The sequence below is a fragment of the Pelmatolapia mariae genome, linkage group LG3_W, assembly GCF_036321145.2.
Source record: "Pelmatolapia mariae isolate MD_Pm_ZW linkage group LG3_W, Pm_UMD_F_2, whole genome shotgun sequence".
NCBI classification, from domain to species: Eukaryota; Metazoa; Chordata; class Actinopteri; order Cichliformes; family Cichlidae; genus Pelmatolapia; species Pelmatolapia mariae.
Genome location: NC_086229.1, coordinates 49,685,538 through 49,707,966, shown reverse-complemented (window position 1 = coordinate 49,707,966; position 22,429 = coordinate 49,685,538). Strand labels below are relative to the sequence as shown.

General features: G+C 39.8%; 1 protein-coding gene across 3 annotated transcripts; it reads left to right on the top strand.

Moving 5' to 3' along the window:
* Positions 1–8,932: 8,932 nt before the first annotated feature.
* Positions 8,933–16,228, top strand: LOC134624568 (oocyte zinc finger protein XlCOF6-like). Of its 3 annotated transcripts, none has more exons than XM_063469566.2 (4): positions 8,933–9,296; positions 11,484–11,581; positions 13,194–14,966; positions 15,287–16,228. In XM_063469566.2, the coding sequence occupies exons 2-4, from the start codon at positions 11,564–11,566 to the stop codon at positions 15,782–15,784; spliced, it is 2,289 nt and encodes a 762-aa protein (XP_063325636.1). In that variant the 5' UTR covers positions 8,933–9,296; positions 11,484–11,563; the 3' UTR covers positions 15,785–16,228. The 3 variants fall into 3 exon arrangements, with proteins under 3 accessions (XP_063325636.1, XP_063325637.1, XP_063325635.1); XM_063469567.2 differs by having other exon boundaries at positions 11,476–11,581; positions 15,290–16,228; XM_063469565.2 differs by having other exon boundaries at positions 11,476–11,581.
* Positions 16,229–22,429: the final 6,201 nt, after the last annotated feature.

Sequence of the window (22,429 nt, the reverse complement as noted above, 5' to 3'; positions counted from 1 at the left end):
TTAATTTAACTGTGAGTAACGTGTTATGAAGCTTAACTTTAATCACAGCCAAACCGGTTTACTCAGGAACAAATAAAACACTGAAATAAACCAAACATTAACTTAGATCACTAAGTGATCTAAGTGACTTATATATCATTGTTAACCTCAGTAGTGAAACCTCTATTAATAAAAATAGTGTACATGTACATACGTGCACATACCTTAATAAAAACAAGCAGGTGAGATGTTAGAACGCTTTTATTTCTATTCTAGTGGACACTCAATACTATAGACAGCTGCTGGGGTTTCTTTAACCTGAGTAGTGAGAAGTCCGCGAGCGGGGGCGGGGGGGAATGATGTGCCGGGAGTACGCTGTTGAGTTTTGGACGAAATGCATTCTGGGATATATAGCTGTCCCAAGTCTACACCGATGCATGCTCGATAAAACGGGCGGAGCGAGAACATATCCGGGACTTTTTCGCGTTCTCGGCTTGATGTGTACTTGGAATTGGAACAGCACTTGGTCTCCGACTGATGACGTATCACGAGTACACGAGAACACAAGTATGCACAAGTACGCATATTGATAAACGCCCTATATCATTCGGATCGGCTAAATTGGACGGAACTACTTCCTCTTACGCCTTTTATAGTCATATGCGAAATACAGCTGCATAAATGTGTCGCAGCCCCCTGGCGTGCGCACTCACAACAATGGCTGAGCATAAACGGAGTCACGTGTGGACGTATTTTACCTCCACAAACAGCCAAGAAACTGTTTGCGATACATGTGGCAAGACAGTGAGTTGTTGTGGCAACACCACTAACCTTGTGGTAGAATATGACGAGCGTATGTTGAGGCGAACTGAAGAGGAGGAGAGGGACAGGTGCTGCTAGGGCGAGACAGACGTCTCTCACGGAGTCGATTCAGGTTTTTTTATTTCAATATGATATTTTGCATTATTAAGCAATAAGAACAAGTAGTCTGATGTCTTGTAATCATTGTGAAGCTATATTATTATATTATTATAATTACATAATACAATTATATATTGGCTTTTGAAATACAATGAAACCTTACGTGTTTGTACAGAGTGTCAGTTATGGATCAGTATTGTCGATACCACCCTGAATTTTACTTGGTATCGTATCGGAAAAGAAATCAGTGTTTAAAACACTGTTCGAAATGTTAATGTTTGAAATAAACCAAACATTAACATTTAAAAGTTATCTAAGAGACTTATATATCATGTTTAACTTGAGTAATGAAAGACTGCGGGGGGTTTGAATCCGCTCTTCTCGCCAGGCTCTAGTGATCCTTGACCTCTTGGTCTGCTATCAAGCTGGTGGGTAACAGACGTCTTCGAAAACATCAGAGCACTTTTGGAAATATGGAAATATCCTGATAAATCGAGCAGATATTTAAAGTTTACAGAGATACATTCTTGCCCGAAATAAAGTTCATTTTGTGACCCAGAAAGAGTAATATTTAATATTTAAATGTTTGTAGCCGCGCTCCTCCACCATTGCTGCATTTGAGTTTTGGACGAAATGTATTCTGCTGTACCAGGTCCACACAAATCACCACCAATGCATGCTCGATAAAACAGGCGGAGCGAGTTCTCAGCTTGATGCGTGCTTTGAATTGGAACAGTACTTGGTCTCCGATTGATGACGTATTACGAGTACACGAGAACACAAGTACGCACATTGAGACGGGGCCAATATTTCCAGGTTTTTCACTCACTTGATGTATCAGGTTTACTCCACGTTCAAAATGGCTGAAAAGTTAATGTCACATAATAAGCAGTCACATGTCTACAAAACCTCAACAGAGACAGTTTAAGAATTAAATCCATCCTGCTGTGAAAGCACATTTCACTGCACCTTCACTCCTCCCAGTCCACTTGTGACAGCCTGATTGCTCTTCACTGAATATGGTACAAACACAAAAATCATCGTCACGCCCCCAAGTCCTCTGACACTGGAGCGGCCAAACACACTATTTCTGGTTTCCACTTTAAGCAAAAATATCTTGTGTTAAGGAAGCAGATCTCAGGAATCTAATGTTAATATTCCTCTACATGCAGTGTTGATCAAAAGAACCAATAATCAGTTTTCTCAGTTTACAGGATTCTCTTTGTTCTCATTATGATGGTCAGGAGGTCCTAACAGGATATGATGTTATTCATAGTGATGTCAGAAACAGTAAAGCTTTAAACTTGGATTTAATAGATTTATTTCAGTGCCTTCATTACTAATGCAACTTAACTCATCTAATAATGGAATCAGAAAACTTCCTCAGATCAATCAGTGGAAACAGGTTGATCAACAATGTGAATGAGACTTTTGGAGTTCACTGTAACCCTCGTGTTGTCCTCGGGCCAAAAATGGTCTCTAGGTGAATGTTAAACAAGTATATGGGAATCCTGAGGACAACACATGATGGACAAAATAACGAGACATGATCCAAGAAATCATGAACTTCCTGCAAGTCTGTTCATTCATGAGCTATAATCATAAACTCGATGAAGGAAACAGTTTTTCAAGTTTACATTATTTTGAAGGTAAACAGACTGTCACTGATAATGAAACTAAATGAAATCATCGACCTCAGAGCAACGTGAAGCTGATTTGAGATGTTTAGTTTTATTTCATTTCCTGTGATTCAGTTTTTTACTGAATGACAGTTTTTAATGAAGTATTCATGTTGATTTTATAATGATGATTATGTATGATAAGCTCTGATTAAGCTATAGCGTGAACAGGAAGTGATGCTTTTCTTTTCTTACAGAATCAGTGGTGTTTGTGTTCCTCGATCCACACTGATCTGCTGCTTTATTGTCTGATCTCATACAAACTCTCAGAGTGTAGCTGTGAGTTCAGACCCTCAGGATTCATTTAGAGACTTAAACTTTGTACTTGACGCTTTAATGTTTTTATTGATAAGTTGAAATTGTGTTATGAACAAATGTTATTTTTCTATTTATCTATTTAAAAAACATTAATAATAAAGTACATGTAAACATATGTTATGAATTTATAAATGTACATTTTGAAAGCAAAACACAGCAGTGTTTGAGTCTTAAGAAGTGAAACACAACACTGACTCACACACTTGTAATCATAACTCTTATCAACATGTCATAAATTTTTCCTGTGCGCTGCAGTTTCTTCTGTTTCATAGTTTCTACATTATTGCTGCTCCAGCTCAGCACAAATCCTCTGAATGACAAGAGGCAACATGAAGTTTAGAGGATACTGTTAACTTATGAAAGTAGACTGGTAATAATCATTTTCTGATATTTAATACTGACTCTGCTGACTGTTGGTATGTGTAGATCAGCAGAAATGTTTCATATAAATGTGAATTTTCAGAGTAAAACAGACCAAAGAAAACAGTCTGACACTTTCTGTTTAAAAGTTTATTAGGACATTTTTAGTTTGATGTTTGAATTCAAATGATCAGGTTTTGTTCTAAAACTCAGAGACTCAGAGAGAAAATGTGAATTTAAAAGTAAAACTCTGAACATAACCTGCTCCTAACAGTTTTTTTTTCTCTTATTCTGATGTGTTGTTAGTGTAATTGATTTTAATGAATGTGAGAAACCCAGATGTGTTTGTGTCTCTGCAGTAGAGAGACGAGGAAGGATCGGCCTCTACTGTGGACTGACAGCATCCCTGCTTGTAAAATTGTTTGCTGCAAACAGGAAAATCAAATCAAATAATAATAAAAATATTATTACACATTTATTATGAATATTAATTATTATTACACTGTGATATTTTGATATTTATTGTTATCTCAGACCTTGAAAGTTACAGGTGTTTTAGGCTGAGCCTGTGGAGCAGGATTAGAGCTCTCGCTGGTTTTGGGTTAGTGACAGTTCAACAGGTGCCTGTGAAGTTGTTCAAATTAGATCTACTTTAATAATCTGTTTAAATTGGAACCCAAAGTAGGAACTCTTCCTGGGTTTAATGTTAAACTTAAATGTTTTCACTCAAAACCACAAAAACTAAAAAACTGTGCTTTTCCGAGATCATTTGGAGAAATTTAAAAAAAGCCAAAAAACAAAAACGAATATTTTCTGTGTTCTGTCTCATTCCCCATGACCAGGCCATACATATAAAATAAGAAGAAGCTGAGGTGTAAACAGGAACCAAAGAAGTTTGTGCTAAGTTCAAGCATTTTAGCCAGTTTAACTATGGCAGGTTGCACTCTGTTACCATTTACGTTTACCAGCTGAGGCACAGAAAAGATCACAGAGGGGAAACTGTCGGACCAACACAGGAAGTCTCAGATGCAGAAGTTTTACTGTGTCCAGGGCCCGCTGGGCAGCACCGGACATGTGAAAAGATAAAACAGGTTTGAACACAAACCAGTCACTAGAAGGAGCATCGGCTACAGAACACACAGTCTTAGCTTGTTTGTGCTCCTCAGCACGCACTGTTTTATTTACAACTGCTGATGGTGTGTGGCTGGGCTCAGGCTGGGAAACCTCAGAATTAAGAGGCTGGGGAGTAAAACAGTCCAGCGGGGATACAGTGCCAGTAATAGCGTGTAGGTGAGTCTGGGGTGGAATAACAGTCCTTTGTTCAGCTCAACAGCTGGAAAATCCAGATTGGCTAACTCAGAGAAAACACTGCGAGCATTACCAGAGTCTGACGGCTCAGGAACACAAAGATCACTAGCGAGGACAACCGGTGAATAACTTGACACCGAGGTGTCACTCTGAATAATGTCTTTATATCCACGGAAGACCAAATAGTGTTACTCACAGTGGTCGATCTGTCATGAAGTTCAGGATCAGAAAGCTCGAGCTGAGCGTGTGAAACACAGTCACTCTCTCCCACGGCTGCAGTCTGCTCAGCTGTACTGGAGCGACGGCGCCTTGAACGCCGTTTTCGGCCAATCTGACAATGTGTTATGTTTTGACAAACACCGGTTCAGGAAGTGCTCCTCTCCTGTTCAGGTGGATCAGTTTAGTGGACCCGGTTTGTATAAACTGCATTTTCCGGTTCTTTGAATTTAAATTGGTGTTCTGCTAAATGCAGTTTGTCACTCTGAAGATATTGTAGCTGCTGCTGAGGGATACCCTGCCCCAGCCAACATTTATATGTGGGGCCCATATGGTTTGGAAATGGGCTGAAAATGGGCCCCATATAGGATTGTCCGCGGGTTCCGTAATGGCCCCATATTAAATGCCCATATAGGTGTTATGTTCGGAAAATCTGGGAACTAAATGGGCCCCAACTGGGCAAAGTACACAGGAAACCACCCGGGCCCCATCTTTCAATTTTTTGTGGGTACCATGTGGGTACCACAAAGGCTAAAAAGTGAGTTTTAAGTGGGATTGTCCGCAGGTTCCATAATGGCCCCATTTTATAAGCCCATCTCGGTGTTATATTGGTAAAGTCTGGGAACTAAATGGGCCCCAACTAGGCAAAGTACACAGAAACCCACCCGGGCCCCACCTTTCAAGTTTTTTGTGGGTACAACATGAGGAAAACATGAGCTAAAAAGTTGGAATGGCATTATCAGTGGGTTCTGTAGTTGCATCTTACTTCTAGTTTGAATTGGCAAATTTCTGGCACTGGTTGGGCCCCATGTAGCAAAACAGTCACAAAATCAATTTATCAGACGGCCAATACGGGTTCTGTGACAGAAAGACACCAAATATATTGACCGCAAACAAAAACTAGTTTGTAAATAAAAAAAAAATTCAAAAATCACAAGAGTACACAAAACAACATTTTTCACATTTATTTTGTCCAACAACTGTGATTTTACTTAACTGTATACCAAAGTGCGTAAACTTTTAAAAAACTAGAAATGTCAAACTACAGCAAAATTCCTTAGATATTTGGAACTGTAGCAACATGGGGAAAAAGTCAGATGGAAAACTCAAAAGCTTATCTTGAATCAGCAGGGTTTCGTTTTTTTTTTTTTTTTACAGAGCCGTCAAACACTTTATTAAAAAAGTTTAGTTTTCTAAAGTTCAAATGTCTCAAGTGAAACTAACTTACCATACACAACACTAAAAAGAAGCAAATCTCTGAACTTTTTTTTCCCTTGGCGGCCAAGCATGTTGTACTCCACAGCCAGCTCAGGTGATATGAGGAATTTCATCATCCTTCATGTGGCATCGTCTACACTTGTTCTCCCTGTATCTGCTACCATGACAACCTGAGGGGAACATACAAAAAGGACAGATTAGATCCTGGCCTCTGGTTAGGATGCCTCCCTGGTGAGGTGTTTTGGGCATGTCCCACCAGGAAGAGACCCAGAACACCCAGGACATGCTGGAGGGACTATGTTTTTCAGCTGGCCAGGGAATGCCTTGGGATTCCCCCGGAGGATGGACCAAGTGCCTGGAGAGAGCGAACTCTGGGCCTCTCTACTTAGTACCGGATTGGGTCGCGGGGGGCAGCAGCCTAAGCTTAAGATAATGGACCAGGCATGGAGGATAAATAGACACGTTACATATTAGTTAATGTTTACTGTGTGTGATAAAAAAAAATATGGTAGTAAACACAAGCTAAACTAAAAAAATTAATTGCGGTTCCTTAACCCTTTATCCCCAATAATGTTACACAGGATAACCGGAATTATATATTGTTTTAGCTGTAAAAGTGTCATAAAATCAGCTGTGAGTGTGTGTGCTTTTGTCCCTTTTTTCAGTATTACTACTACTTTACACATCTGGTAGGTTTTTTCCTCTACTGTATACTATATGAGTGTAATCAAGGATTAATGAAATTGAAATTTTGCTGGTTTTACTGAAAAAGGCAATCAAAATGTACATGACTAAAATATTTAAATTAGTCAATTCGAATTGATAACTCTAAAACACTGAACAAAATCAAGTATTTGACCCTGTGGTTTATTTTCGGACATCTCTTTTCTTCTAAAAGTCCAGGCGTGTTGTGCCCCTGGTAGAGCTCAGGTTTGACGAGACAGGTTTGGAAAAACCTGTCGCTGGCGACTTTTTGGGGGCTGAGGGTTAAAATAAATAGGAATTGGCCAAGATTTGTATAAACTATCATAGCAGAACAAAAGTAAAAAAAATCTTTATCTGTTATCAGAATCAAATATTTGATTAGAATAAAACATTTTACTTTCAGGAAGATTTCGCGTTACATCTGTCATAAAAGTAACAACATCTCAGAAAAGAAACATGATAGCAACAGAAAAATATGATAGCAGTGTGATGTGATGGTCCCTGGCCAGATTTTTACACATATTATAAGCCCTGTGACACAAAAACCACTGAACTCGGACACGCACAGACTGTTTTCCTTCGTGGTAATGAAGAAAAATGCTGGTCTGGTATGTAAAAGGGAATTTATTCTTCCAGGACCTGAAGCTCGTGAAGCAGCCCTCCAACAGCCAAACCTATCTGTTCTCTGATTGTCTTGATGCATGCTCAATCATCCAGGTAAGTAAATCTGCAAAAGTTGATTCTGTTCATCTGGACGTAGCGCTTTCAGCATTTTCTCCCACTGAAAACGCTACGTCCAGATGAACAGAATCAACTTTTGGAGATGTTCTCTGATTGCATTGTTTAATTGGTGATTGACATGAAATTGACCAATCAGCTGAAAGGAAGAAAAATAGGGTCAAAATTTGTAAGTATAAATCCACACACAGCCAGGAAAGCCGAGCGCAGAGTTGTTTGTAGCACCAATTCAGCAAGAGTGGAGCCAGATGGATTTTTCATCCGTCCACACTGTAAAGTCTATAGACCAGCAAGCGATAAATTAACAGTGTTGTTGTTATTTTCTAAAACAGTTGTATGCAATAGGAATTGCTGTTTATAGTCCTCCTGTATATCTGCATGTTGCCTCCCAATTAAAACCTGTGATAATGGAGATTCAAATTCATGTCATACCTATACCAACAGTTATCAAGTATCCGGATCGACCTTTACTGATGTGCTTAAAGGAAAATTGTTATTTCCATGTATTTTCCTGTTCTGCCTTCAATTTTGAGGAGTTCCCCCCACATTTCTAGTTGTGACAGTGCACCTACAACAACAAAAATCTGCTGTGATTTACATTTGTTGAATGAGCAATTTTGTAAAATTGTCTATTTTTGTATTCACAGTTTACAACTCTGTCCTGTACGGCATGGACTGATTGCATGCTAAAAAGTTGTTGCTTAAGAATAAAACAATACATTTCTAATTAATAACATCAGCAGAAAGCCTTGTTATTAATTAAATGTACAATTTCTATAGAATAGGAAACAACTCAGTTAATTTTTGATCATATCAATACCAGCATATTACACGACTAGTGATGGGATCTCTTTTTAGAGAACTGGCTCTTTCGGCTCGGCTCACTAAAAAGACCCGGCTCTTTCGGAGAAACTCCATAACATGTTAAAACTCCAAAACCCATTTCTAGCGTTAACTGAACTTCCAAAACAGAGCTACCTAGATCACTTAAATTACACAATTGAAAGCATATGTGTATTGTTTGTGTATTTATACACAAGCACTCATATATATTCAAATAATTTAAAAAAAAGTTCATTTACCTGCTACGACCACACACCAAATCCGGTCGTTGGTACTTGCTGGCTGTGTAGGCTCTAACAAAAGCTCAACACTGCGCCGAGCATTCTGGAGCACTTCTGTTGTGTTTTTACGTATTTTGGAGTTTTCACGTGTTTTGGGGTTTGTGCGTGCTTTGTGTCTAGGGGCCACCGTAAATACACTTTTATTTATTCACTCCATATAAAATGTAATAAATAAATCATATAATACAAAAACCAACTAGTCACAGTTCAACTTTTAACTATTTATAATTTCAGCTTTTTCCTTTTAAACAAATTTAAAGTGAAACAACACAAAACACTGCAAACCACAGCACAATTAAATATAAATTAAAATAAGAAAACAAAAAGAAGATGCATATTCTCTGTCATATGGGCCTGCATGAATAAACTTTCTGAATCCTTTATCATCTGCAACTGAAAATAGTTGTGGATGATTACTATACCTTTCTAATGTGACGTTGTTGTCCCTGGCTCTCTTTCTCTCTCTCTCCCTCCCGCTCTGTTCCTGTGCTGGTGTAACTACCACCCCTCCCCCCTGTGCCCAGCGCAAAGCACAAGGCTCGAGTGCGGAGTGAAGCGGAAAAAAAGTGAGAGAGAGAGGGTGAGAGAAAGAGTCGTTCGCGTCAAAGATTCGGCTCTAATTTCGTTCGCGACCGACACATCACTATTCTGAAGCAGTGTGTTGATCTTTTTGGCACACGCACCGGAGCGTCAGCTTCAAGCGGACCATCACTACCTCTCACGTCTAAAGGTAAGTGCCAAGGTAACTTTGAACTGAGTTCAGTCAATCTTGAGTTTTTCGAAGTTTTCTGAGTGAGGTTTTCTGTTGCTCTCTGTGAGAGAAGACCGTTAAAGGCGAGGCTCTCCAGAGTGTAGCGAAACAGGAAACCACAGCCGAGTGTGTGTAAGTGTGCAAACGAATAGATTAGAAGTGCAAGTGAGCCACGAGTCAAAGGTCAAGTTTCGTGAGTTGTTTTTCCACTGATCACGCGCTCAACACTCTACACACTCAAGCATCAGTATTGTACAATTCTGGGCGTCACGTGAGGTGCAGGTGTTACCATATAACGGGAATCTCCATTGTTCTGTAGCAGTGGTTCTCAAACGTTTCACAATGAGTTTCACCCTTACAAGCGACATCAAAGCACAGTAGTAAAGGCAGAAGCGGTTTTTGATACGAGCGACACGGGCGGTTGCCCGGAGCGGCATCGTGGTGGGGGGCGGCGGAAAAAAAAAAAAAAATTGCTCGTACTCATGCTGCCCGACATCATGCCAGCGCACATTGGGAATGTTGTAGGCACCGATCGGTTTTCTGTCGTCCATTTGCTGGGAGTAAGGGCGCCCTCCGTTTGCGAGGTGCGCCTGCTCGCTGCTGAAGTCAAAGTAAACTTTATTGTCATCTCCGCTACATACAGTCCAGTATATAGAGAGACGAGACGACGAGGCTCCAGTTATAGCAGTGCAAGTAAACAAACAATAAATATAAGAAGAGTGAGAAAATAAATATTCATTTTAGGACCAGGGGTATAGGGATCAATAACAATTTACAACTTGTAATTTACAGTTTGATGATTTAAAGTCTCACACACAACCCCTGGAAAGGAGAGGGGGACATGCTGCTTCCAAATAGAGCACATTTCATTCATAATGTTGTAAATCCAAGGCCATTATGTATTCATGATCTGAATACTGGGTTGTGTGAAATCCCAGAAATAAACCTTAGACAAAGTGAATCTGTGAACCAAGGTGTAGGTCTGTTAGGTTAATTGTGGTAATCCTTTGAGTAGAGTAATTAATATCCTTAGTATCCTTATTTTCTTATTATATTGTTTTATGAACTTTAATAATGAAGGTTTGTAAAGCAAGGCCACCACTTGACTCACAAACTAAGTGCTCACCCAGACTGAAAACAGGAAGTGTAGAGCTGTACAGCATATTAATAGATAGAGGAAGCCAGACAGAAAAGAGGAACTTTGCCATATAAGCAATGTTTGTGTCAAAACTGTGACGTGTAAAGTACCAAAATAATAATTATATGAGACACAGTTTATGATTCTAATGTTAGAGATCCTGCAACCGGCGTTTGGGCTGTGCAGGGGTCTCTCTCTTCCGGAAGATGATTGAATAAAAAGAAATATAAATGTTTTAACACACTATGAGTCGGTTTTCTCTGTTCTATCATGGGGACAAAAGAATCGGGGTTAATACTGCACTTACACTGGTGCATTCAAATCCACCCACAAACACATTGAAAGATGCAATGCCAGCAATGTGGATTGTCAAGACTCAAACCAATCATTAAGCAAAGACAGCAGGGATCACTTGTTTCTGTTTATTATACAGCCAGATTTACTTGTGACACACATGTGCAGCTGGCTTTATCACCTATTTTGAATTTGTTTCAAGCACAATACATTTGTAACTTTCAGTGTTTTCCGGTCTTCCAAAAGAAGAAAAAACCTTCAACTACATGACATGCAATTGTGTATTTGTTTTCACCTCATCATACACTTGAAGTTTTACAAATCACCACTCCTTCTGTTAATATCATTTCAGTCTCAGACAATCTAGCTTTTCTTACAGAGATTGGATGCACCTTCTGCGGATGGCGGTACCACACAGTGTGCGTGGACTTCCCCTGTACAGAAGGCAACTACAAATGTTGTGAATGCTAAATAAACAGAAACAAATGATCCCTGTTGTCTTTGCTTAATGATTGGTTTTAGTCTTGACCATCCACATTGCTGCCATTGCATCTTTCAATGCCAGCAATGCCAGGTATCAGTGCTCAAACCTTTTGTGTTTGTTTCCAATAAGTTGCCCACCTCGGGAAACAAAAATGTGTTCCTTGTCTTGTCAGATGAACATATGAGACACTTTGACTCTTCAGTGCAGTGTGGAGCCTAACAAAGATCTGTTTTGTGTCCCAGCTGATCAGCAGGAGGAGAAGAGTCTGACGGAGCAGCAGAGGAACATTTTCAGCTACTTGGACTCAGCTCAGCCACTACAGAGAAAACAATGAGCTCAACACAGAAGGTGACAGAGCAGGGCGATATAAGTATTTATCACGATATACATTTGAAATTTGTGTTAACGATGTAGCTGACGATATAATTGACACTAGACAAAATACTTTACAACTCCACAAAAAACACAGTAATAACGACGGCCTGCTAGCATGCTCTACCACAAATAGTGCTTTGTTGTGTATCTGACGGACGAATGCTAAACCAGTTCCACACCACTGACGTTGCTGCATTTTTACAAACCAATTCTGGTTCATCTGTTTCATTCAACGATCCGCTTTCACCCTTCTCATTCTCCGTCGCTGCCATGTTTTTTCCTCCATGTGATTGTATATGACAGAAGACGAGCAACATCTGTTGTGGAAGCTAATGGGGTTCCTTATGAATAAACAAATAAACAAACATGGGATTTATTATCACTGAATAGTTATGTATAAATCTATACAAATTATAGAAATATGTAATAGGAAACAACAATATAATATAAATTATAAAATAATATAAAAGTGTGTGTGTGTGTACATCAGTGTTGGGACTAACGCGTTATTAAGTAACGCGTTACAGTTATTATTGTGGTAACGAGCACGGTAACTAGTTATTATGCCAAAACCATGAACGTGTTATTCGTTACTGGGATTTAGATAGGCTCGTTATTCGTTACTTCGTGTGGTGGCATCGCAGAGCATTAGCAAGTGGTGGAGGTCAGCAGGTGGATGAGGGAAAGGGGAGGCAAGAGGAGAGACCCTAAGCGGCCCCCGGTCCGAGTGTCAGGTGAACTGAACTTCAGGTAAGAAGTTATGACGTGCAGTTTATCCGGGTCAGATATAAACCAAGTTTAGTTGGAGTTTATTTTCATTATGCTGACTTTTTCATGCTGTGTAGTAGCTAGCATGACCGATTTTTTGTCCCAGCCCAGCCCTGTATGCAGCTCATCTGCAGTCTGGTGTTACCTACATCTTCCTATTCAGAAGGCAGAATTTCCGAGTTCTGAGTACAATCAAAGCACCACGACTGCAGTTTTTGTGTTGGATGTAAAAAGTGCACATGACGCTGTGACGTAGGCTAGAATCATGGCCGCGGTCAACGACGGTCCAGGCGTGGGATTTCTCTCGTGGAAATATGCATCTTTTCCTTTCTATTGGTAGGTGGCACAGTGCACTTGTGGCAAGTAAGCAAGCTAGAAGACTGGAACTCTCGCTGGGTATCCAGTTACGGAATCAACGCATTAACAAGAGAAGTCTGAGTAAAACCAAAGTTACTTTCCCTAGTAACTAGTTACTTTGAAAGTAATGAGTAACTTGAACTGAGTTACTTTTGGTAGAAGTAACTAGTAATGTAACTAAGTTACTAATTTAAAGTAACTTACCCAACACTGGTGTACATACAATCAGGAGGGATGGGCACGATTTTAGTGTTTGAACAGTCATGAATTATTTTTAGCACCAGGTTGGATGTAATGTGTTACTATTACCAGCAGGTGGGGATAAGAGACCTTTAAGGTGTTTGGTGCCACACTCCACCTTCAGGTTTAAAGCTAGTGTTAATGGAGGGAGTTTGAAGGTTGAGGTTGTTCCACGACTGCATTTCACTCACTGCCTCTGTTTGTATCTCTGTCACTGCAGGACCAACATGGACCAAGAAGTCAGCGCTCTCAGGAGGCCGACAAACCTCACAGAAGAAAGAGAGAGAAAACATACAGCTGTGACGAGTGTGGGAAGGATTTTGCTGTGAAGGCTAAACTAAAACAGCATCAGGTCATCCACACTGTAGAGAGACCGTTCAGCTGTGACTTGTGTGGAAAGTCTTTTTCCTTTAAGATTTCCCTAAAACGACACCAACTCATCCACAGTGGAGTTAAAGCGTACAGCTGTGATCAGTGTGGCAGAGCTTTTACTCACAGTAGCAGCTTACAGAATCATTTACTTATCCACTCTGGAATTAAGGCATACAGCTGTGACGAGTGTGGGAAGGAGTTTACTGAGAAGGCTAAACTAAAACTTCATCAGGTCATCCACACTGGAGAGAGACCGTTCAGCTGTGACTTGTGTGGAAAGTCTTTTTCCAGGAAGGATTCCCTAAAACAGCACCATCTCATCCACAGTGGAGTTAAAGCGTACAGCTGTGATCAGTGTGGCAGAGCTTTTACTCACAGTGGCAGCTTACAGAGTCATCTAGTTACCCACTCTGGAATTAAGGCATACAGCTGTGACGAGTGTGGGAAGGATTTTGCTATGAAGGCTAACCTAAAACTTCATCAGGTCATCCACACTGGAGAGAGACCGTTCAGCTGTGACTTGTGTGGAACGTCTTTTTCCAGGAAGGATCACCTAAAACAACACCAACTCATCCACAGTGGAGTTAAAGCGTACAGCTGTGATCAGTGTGGCAAAGCTTTTACTCACAGTAGCAGCTTAAAGAATCATTTACTTACCCACTCTGGAATTAAGGCATACAGCTGTGACGAGTGTGGGAAGGAGTTTACTGAGAAGGCTAAACTAAAACTTCATCAGGTCATCCACACTGGAGAGAGACCGTTCAGCTGTGACTTGTGTGGAAAGTCTTTTTCCAGGAAGGATCACCTAAAACAACACCAACTCATCCACAGTGGAGTTAAAGCGTACAGCTGTGAACAGTGTGGCAGAGCTTTTACTCACAGTAGCAGCTTACAGAGACATCTAGTTACCCACTCTGGAATTAAGGCATACAGCTGTGACGAGTGTGGAAAGGATTTTGCTATGAAGGCTACCCTAAAACTTCATCAGGTCATCCACACTGGAGAGAGACCGTTCAGCTGTGACTTGTGTGGAAAGTCTTTTTCCAGGAAGGGTCACCTAAAACAACACCAACTCATCCACAGTGGATTTAAAGCGTACAGCTGTGATCAGTGTGGCAAAGCTTTTACTCACAGTAGCAACTTAAAGAATCATTTACTTATCCACTCTGGAATTAAGGCATACAGCTGTGACGAGTGTGGGAAGGAGTTTGCTGAGAAGGCTAAACTAAAACAGCATCAGGTCATCCACAGTGGAGTTAAAGCGTATAGCTGTGGCTTGTGTGGCAAAGGTTTTACTCAAAGGGGTCACTTACAGAGGCATCTAGTTACCCACTCTGGAATTAAGGCATACAGCTGTGACATCTATGGAAAAACTTTCAGCCAGAGAGGGCACCGAAATACACACCTACGCATTCACACCAGACATGATGTGTACTGCTGTGAACAATGTAGCAAAGAGTTTACAACAGACGAAAAGTTACAACGACACATGTTTACCCACACTGAGGGACGACCTTATAAATGTGACCTGTGTGAGAAGACTTTTAAATCTCCACATTACCTGAGACGACACCAACAGATCCACACCAGAAAGAGACTCTACAAGTGCAGTTACTGTGAGGTATGTATTTATATTTTTATCATTTTAGCCTGACTGTTTGGAACAACTCTGCTCATTAAACTGTGTTAGCATGTTAGCAATTCTACTGCATGGAAAAGCAGCTCTGAGTGATAATTCGGATTTTCATTTCAGTTATAATTTTATTATTACTGTAGTGTTATGGTGGTAGTATTGTAGTTATTGCAGCCCAGTAAACTGAGTGTGTTAACTGAAACAGTAAAATGTAATTGGACGTCTGCAGAGATGCTCTTTATTTCAGGCGACGTTCAGGATAAAAGTGTTGAAGGCCTGACTTACACTGTCTTTGTGTCTTTGTTTAGAAGCAGAGCGACACAGAAGGATCCAGTTCTCAACCCTGTCATCACTGTGGTGGTGGGAAAGACTTTCGTTGTGACCTCTGTGGAAAAACTTTCAGTTGCCAAGCTGACCTAAAAACACATCAACACAGACACACTGGAGACAAACTGAAATACTGCAAAGAATGTGGGAGAAGCTTCACCACATCACGTGACTTAAAACGACATGAACTGATCCACAGTGGGGTTAAAAAGCACCTCTGTGATCAGTGTGGGTCATCCTTCACCACTGCAGGTGACCTTAAAACACACAAACGAGTCCACACAGGAGAGAAACCACACAAGCACACACAACCACACAAACATCAGCGTGATCACTCAGGGCTGAAATCTCTCCCATCACTGGATCACGGTGAATCTGAAGAGACAGAAAGATCCTCTGGTTTCAGAGTCAGACTCAAAAAGCTTGAGATCAGGCTCCACAGAGTTCAGATAGAATCATTTAAACTTGTGTTGAACTGAACTGGTTGCTGGGCTGAACTTCTACATAATACAGATGCACATGGGATCTTATTTTCTGTCGTTTTGCTGAGTCAGTTTTGTCCTTTTTTCTCTCTCCTGGTTTCGCTTGTCTGTAAATAATTGAAACTCAGTCAAATAGTTCATTGTTCTCCAGCAAAACGTTTTGGAAACTCATGTTTAACCTTTAAAACTCTGACATGCTTTAGCACACAAGGCTTCATCGGGGAGTTCACTCATGATTGGACCATGAGAATAAAGGTTTTTAGTTCTTTCAAAGAGAGTCTTGGAGCTGTTTGATGTTTTTGTTTTTTCTGAAACCACCTGAAAGAAAAACTATTTTTCTTGCTTTATGTAGTGTGGAAGTTGTTAATGTTTCTTTCATCTGTGATGTTCTTGAATGTGTTCACATGAAGCTGGTACAAATAAACTGTCCTTTCAGCTTTAGCTCCTAATTTATTCATTATTTATGGATGTAGCACAGCAGCAGTTTCTTGATTAACACATGGAGGGCTCGGGATCTGATGGTAAATAATGTTTTGTGTCCTTGTACACATCATACAGCTCAGCTGTTCCACAGATGTCAGGTTTGCAGCTCTCCTGTGGATAAATCCTTACTCTTAGCCTCAGGACCTCACACAGTCCCAGCAGGTTTGGTCAGAAGATTTATCCCTTATACCAAAACGTCACAGAGTCTCCTTTGCTGTGCTGTTTTCACAAAGAAACGTAAACTGAAGACCTGCACTTACAATGTTTTAATTAGTTTAGCAGATTCAGTGTCTCCATGATCGAATCTGCTGTTTTTGTCCTGCTGTTGGTAGCAAGCTGGTTAATGCTGAAATGAACTGGCTGCATGCGTCTCTGAATGTAAATTGGTGCACTATTAATAGATCACTCTGGAACGGTGTCATCACCCTAATTTGCCCACTTAGTAAATCTCACTCATGGCCAAGAAATTGAAATAAATCTTGTTTCCCTGCTGGATAGTGATCCACTGTAACTCTGCTCCTCCTTCCTGTTTAGGATTTCTGTGACTGAAGTAAAATTCCCTCCATCCATCACTTATCCCAGCTAACCCAAAGTGAAATAAAGTTTTGCCCATCTTAAAAAAGCATTACAATAATGGGCATCACCAATGCAAACTGAATAATACAGAAGATGAAAGAATAGACTGTGATCAGTTAATAAAGCTCATGATGTTGATTCATTGTGGCTGCTACACAGATACTTCTGGATCACTTCTCTCAGTTAGGAACCTTCCTCACCAAAACTGACTGTTGGACCACACCCCTGGTTTCATGAGAAATTGTTTCAGCCACGATTTCTCTTCCTGTATTTCAGAGTAAAGACTGAAGTGACAAATGGAAACATGTTTAAAAAACGCAATGTGAGAGAGACGTTGAGGTCCTTAGAAGTTACCCTGGGTTTTTCTGTCACCCTGCTAGATGTTACACACCTTGTTATTGGACTGATTTCTACTGCTGGACTACTCCTGGGGAGAGTAACAATACTCTTACTGATTAGTTACCTTTCACACCTTTGGAAGTATTTATTTTTGTGCTTGCAGCGCTGTGAGCCAGAACAGTGAGAGAAAAATCTGCAACAGCAACGAGCCGAATGCTTAAGTGATTCCCAGCAGCTGCACATGTGCTACGCTGATTTAGAGGATATCTTTGCTCTGGATTTATATTTATACTTTTTCATTTCTATATGATTCTTCTTGCATCTAAACAAAGATGATTCAATTTGCTAAATTTTGATGGCTCTTCGTGCTCGGGTGTAAATCATATTTGCTCTTGGTTTGGTTCTCCTGTACAGAACCTTGCAGTACAACAAAAACCTAAAAACATTATTTGTAGTTGTTATTCTTAGTTGTTCTGCTGCCTAAATACCACAGGGTCTAATTATGAAGTTACTGAGCTGCACATACTTTACGACCTGCTTAAGTTCGAGGTCACAGCGTCTGTAGAGCAGCTGGAACATAATGAAGTCTACAAGGTTAAAGTTTTCTCTTCGCTTGCTGTTCTTCCTGCTGCTTGTTTTGATGGATCTGAGAGTTTTTCTTTTTATTATTGTTATTATAATTATCATTATTATTTTATTCTCTAGAAACTTTAAAATAGTGTTTGTGTTTTGAAAAAAGTGATTTATTAATTGAACAGAAACATATGTGCTTCTGAAAATCGCCCAAAGGCACAGAGACAAACTCAAAGGATGCAACCTGTAACTTTGTCTTCCTTCATGTCAGTACCATCATCGATTATTTATATAAAATGCATATAGCAACAGTAACACTTTAGTTTGGATTTTATGATTTCTGTAACTGGAAAATATTATTTTGTTTAAAGACAAAAGTGACCGCATAGTTGCAACATTAAAGTGAATTATTAATTAATTAGCATTAAGTATATTTGTTGCTTAAGATTTTGCACTATAACTTAAGTAGGATTATAACTTTTAAGGAAGGAAAGATTTCAGATATTTAGTTCACTGTTTCAGTTATTTTATATGAAATGAGATAATCAGACTAAAATTTACATTTGTCAAATATGATGCTCTAAATCAAGTAAAAGTTTGAAAAATATCCTTTTTGAAAATAAATGATGTAGTTTTATATCTCACAACAACTCTTCACAAAATGTAACTGGCTGCACAGCATGGGGCTGGAGGAGACGCACCAGTTACATCAGGAAGGAGATGAAAAAGCAATTTATTGAGCTGTTTATTATATAGACTGATTGCAAAGTCTGCATAAAAACAGAATAAGAAAATTAATATAATTTAAGCAACTACTGAATGATGGCTGTGAGCTTGAAGTGAACTCATTTCTAATATTGCTTTTTGTATATTATAATAACCTGCTGACTTATGATGTTTAAAACTTACACTGTGATATACACAACATGTTTATGGTATTAACATTGTCAGCTCTCACTCCAAGATGGTTTTTTTGTATTTACTGACAGTCAGTGGAAGAGTCTGAGAGTTAACAGACTTTAGTGTTTCCCGTTTTATTTGATAAAATAGCGCCACCTTGTGACATTTCTTTATACTACAGCAAGTACTACTCTGGATTCAGTGGACTGGATAGGTTCAATGTTTATGTTTAAACTTTGAACATACAAGTGTCTGTGTTTTTATTTCTTTTTTCTTTGCACATCTACTCCAACCTGAGACACCAACTTTTGAGTTCAGATGGCTGGTGTGGGATTGTTGGTGTGGGATGCTTTATCGGAAACAAACTTCAAATAAACTTGGGGAGAGCAGTCCCATGAATTTATTTTTTAAGACATGACTTAAACAAAGTGACTGACTTTATCCAGGTTAGCTCAGACCCTCAAACTCATGACCTGAACCCTTGAGTTAGGGTCCTAAAGTAGGAGATCAAATCTAATCAATTAAAGTTTTAAATTGATTGCATATCTAACAGAGGGCTAGTGTTGTGTAATAAAGATGGAGTAATGTGGTTTTGTTAAAAAGTGGGGAAGCTGAGTTTAAAAATTCAGGGATTAATTTCTTCCAGTGTCCAGTTTTCACCACAAGGGGAAAAATAAACTTTCAGATATTCCCAGAGCTTCACCTACGTTAATCACATAGGGATCAGCCTCTGTTTAATGTTCATGTCGATCTGCTAAAGGATGCTGGTTACAGAGGTGCCATGTGACAGAGAGAGAATGGAGTCCAGGAGGGGAGGGAGGTGGTGAGCGTCCAGGCACGAGCCCTGGAGAAACCAGGTAAAGAGACCAGTGCACTGGAAAGAAGGGAAAAACAGGGTTAATGCAGAAGAGCTAAAAAACAAACAAACAAAAAAACCCAAAACCCAACAACAACAAAAAACAAAACAAGTAAGAAACAGTGGCTTCGTTAGTACTCGATGGAGTGCAGGTGTGCACTGACCAGCGCTGGAAACTGACTCCGCCCACAGTGAGCAGAACCCAACCTGAGCTCAGAAGAGGAGAGAAAAACAAACTGCAGATACCACAACATCCCAGATTATCACACAGTTTCATAAATGTCTACAGTGCTGGAGCAACACATGCAAAAAAAACTCTGTTCTTTACCACAATGATGTGCTGAGCTGTTGTACTCGGGGCGGTCCCACACAGTCCTGGCCTGGCAGACTCCCACTGCAGCCTTCAGGAGGCCCCTCTGTATGGCTGGGCATGCTCATTCAAGTCTGAGACAGAAACATATTTATGTGCTGTATATGAGATCTGACAGCCAAGAGAAAAGTGTTCATCATCTGCGTTTTCACACATTTAATCAAACTGGTATCTGCATTCATAAAATAACCAAATGGTGTAATGAAGTCAGATTTCTGACCAAATGAATAGATGAATATATGAAATGCACAGAGGCCCAGTAAAAGAAAAAGAAGCATTTTTTTAATGTTTTTGTTATTAAGTTATTGTTCAAACACAGAGCTGAAAATGATCAGAATATTTTCACTTTATGTTCAGATGTTGAGAAACTCAGATGAGCGACTGGTTGTCATAGCGATGGTTGATAACCTCTGACCCCTCCTGAGTTCATGCTGTGACTGTTACACTCTGGTGTCCACTCTTTCATTCATGCAGGCTCCAGGATACAGACTGAGTCATTTGTTAACATTTCAAATGTGTCACCATTTAAAGTGATAAAAATGTAGAAACTGCAAAGCTGAACGCTCTCACTCTGTGACAGCTGTGACAGGATCCAACATAGAGGTGGAAAACCAGAGGATGTTAAACAAACAATAAACAAATCAGAGAACACATTTCCTAAGAAAACGCAGAGTAAATGCTGGAAGCTGAATATCTGAGTTGGATTATTTGTGTGTGTGTGTGTGTGTGTGTGTGTGTGTGTGTGTGTGTGTGTGTGTGTGTGTGTGTGTGTGTGTGTGTGTGTGTGTGTTTGTGTTTGTGAATGTAGTATTGTTCTATTTGCTGTTTGGCATTTTTCAGGTGAAAGCTAATTTTGTCTTCATAAAAAAAGAAGAAAAAAAAAAATGAGTTTGTGTCCAAATTCGGGTCAGCCATTAGCTGACTTCAGAAAGCACTTGCTTACATGTTGCCTCAGTCTGCATGTCCTCCTTCACCACAGTTATGCACTTTGTCTTTGGTCTTTTCTGTGTTCACCTTCATTTGTCTGACATATGGTGGTCCGATCAGCTGATGGGCTTTTCTGTCGCAAGTCCCGTCTTGTTTGTTTATCTCCCACTTTGCGCCAGAAAGAAGAAAGCAGCAGATGTGGCCTTAAACAACAGCAGCACGTTTAAGTCTGATCAGCTGTTGTTAGAATGTATTTAATATTACTTTCTAGTATCAGCTGATGTTTGCTGGAGCCACAGCTGTAAAAGCTGCTGGTCATGATGTCGGTTTGGATATGTGGTGAGAGGGAAACATGAAGATGAAACCAGGAGATGTCGTTACTGACTCATCAGAGCTGAACAGGCGATGGAGAAACAGGTTTACCTTTTAGGTGACATGCATAGCTGGACTGGCCATCGGGCATACCGGGCATTTGCCCGGTGGGCCGCTCGTGATTTTTCGTTTTTATGGGCCGATGGGGTTTTATTTCTTTTATTTGTTCAACGGTATAAATGAATAGTGGTGTATTGGCCAGTTGGTCATGATCGACTCTGGGCTGGACCAATTACAGCCGAGGAGGTCGAACTTTAAAGTTGAGGTGAAAAGCAACGCGATTTGTCCCGATCAGTGGATCAATGATCAATGATCCGCTAATCGGCTTTTCTCTCTGCGTCAGAAAGAGCAAACCAGCGGAGGTCGCGTTAAATAACAGAAGCACCCTTAAACTTGATGAGCTGTTGTTAGAATTTATTTAATATTAATTTCGAGTATCAGCTGATGTTTGCTGGAGGGATGAATGAGTTGAAGGGAAGTTATGAAGTTAAGTAGCTGACAGCTGGTAACTGTGCAGGGGCGGGTCTAGCAAAGTTTTGCCAGGGGGCCAGGTAGGGCATTAACAGGGAAAGGGGGGCACAAAAAATATGTTTCTTTCTTATTCTCATTTAAAATTTCTAGCTTTCAACAAAATAAATATCTGAATCATACAACCAAAGTTTTCATCTGATGTCAAATGTATAGAAATCCATTATTGTACATAGTAATTTTTTTCAGGGTCCCAACATAATTTCTTCAGAAGTAAGTATTGAATATGATACCAGTATTTTCCCACATTTTCTAGATTCTGTACCAGTACTCTGTGTAAAATACCATCAAAATTAAGTTTTGATGGTAAGTTTTGAGTGAGGAAGTTTTATTGTTTCTCACCTGTCTTTCTGTCTCCTTTCATTTTTTTAAGGTTGCCATGTTAGAAAAAATATTTTGCCCTGCCATGCTGTTTATTGGTGTGGTAAATAAATAGTTTATGAAAATATCACTAAATCTGTCATTTATTATTTTTAATATTCAGTAATGGTCATGTCTCACCTCTAGTCTTCTCTGTCTTAATTTCAGGTTTCCTCCATGTGTTGTAGATAGTTCAGGAGGTAAACTCGACCAAGCAGTCTTTGGGTTTCGGCTACGTACTGTTTAGAATACCAGAATAGGGAGGATGGTGTAGGTTTAAGTTAAGTTCTAGACTGATACATATATACCAACAAGACAGCGTATGTTGCGCTCTAAAAGTACTTATAAAACTTAAATT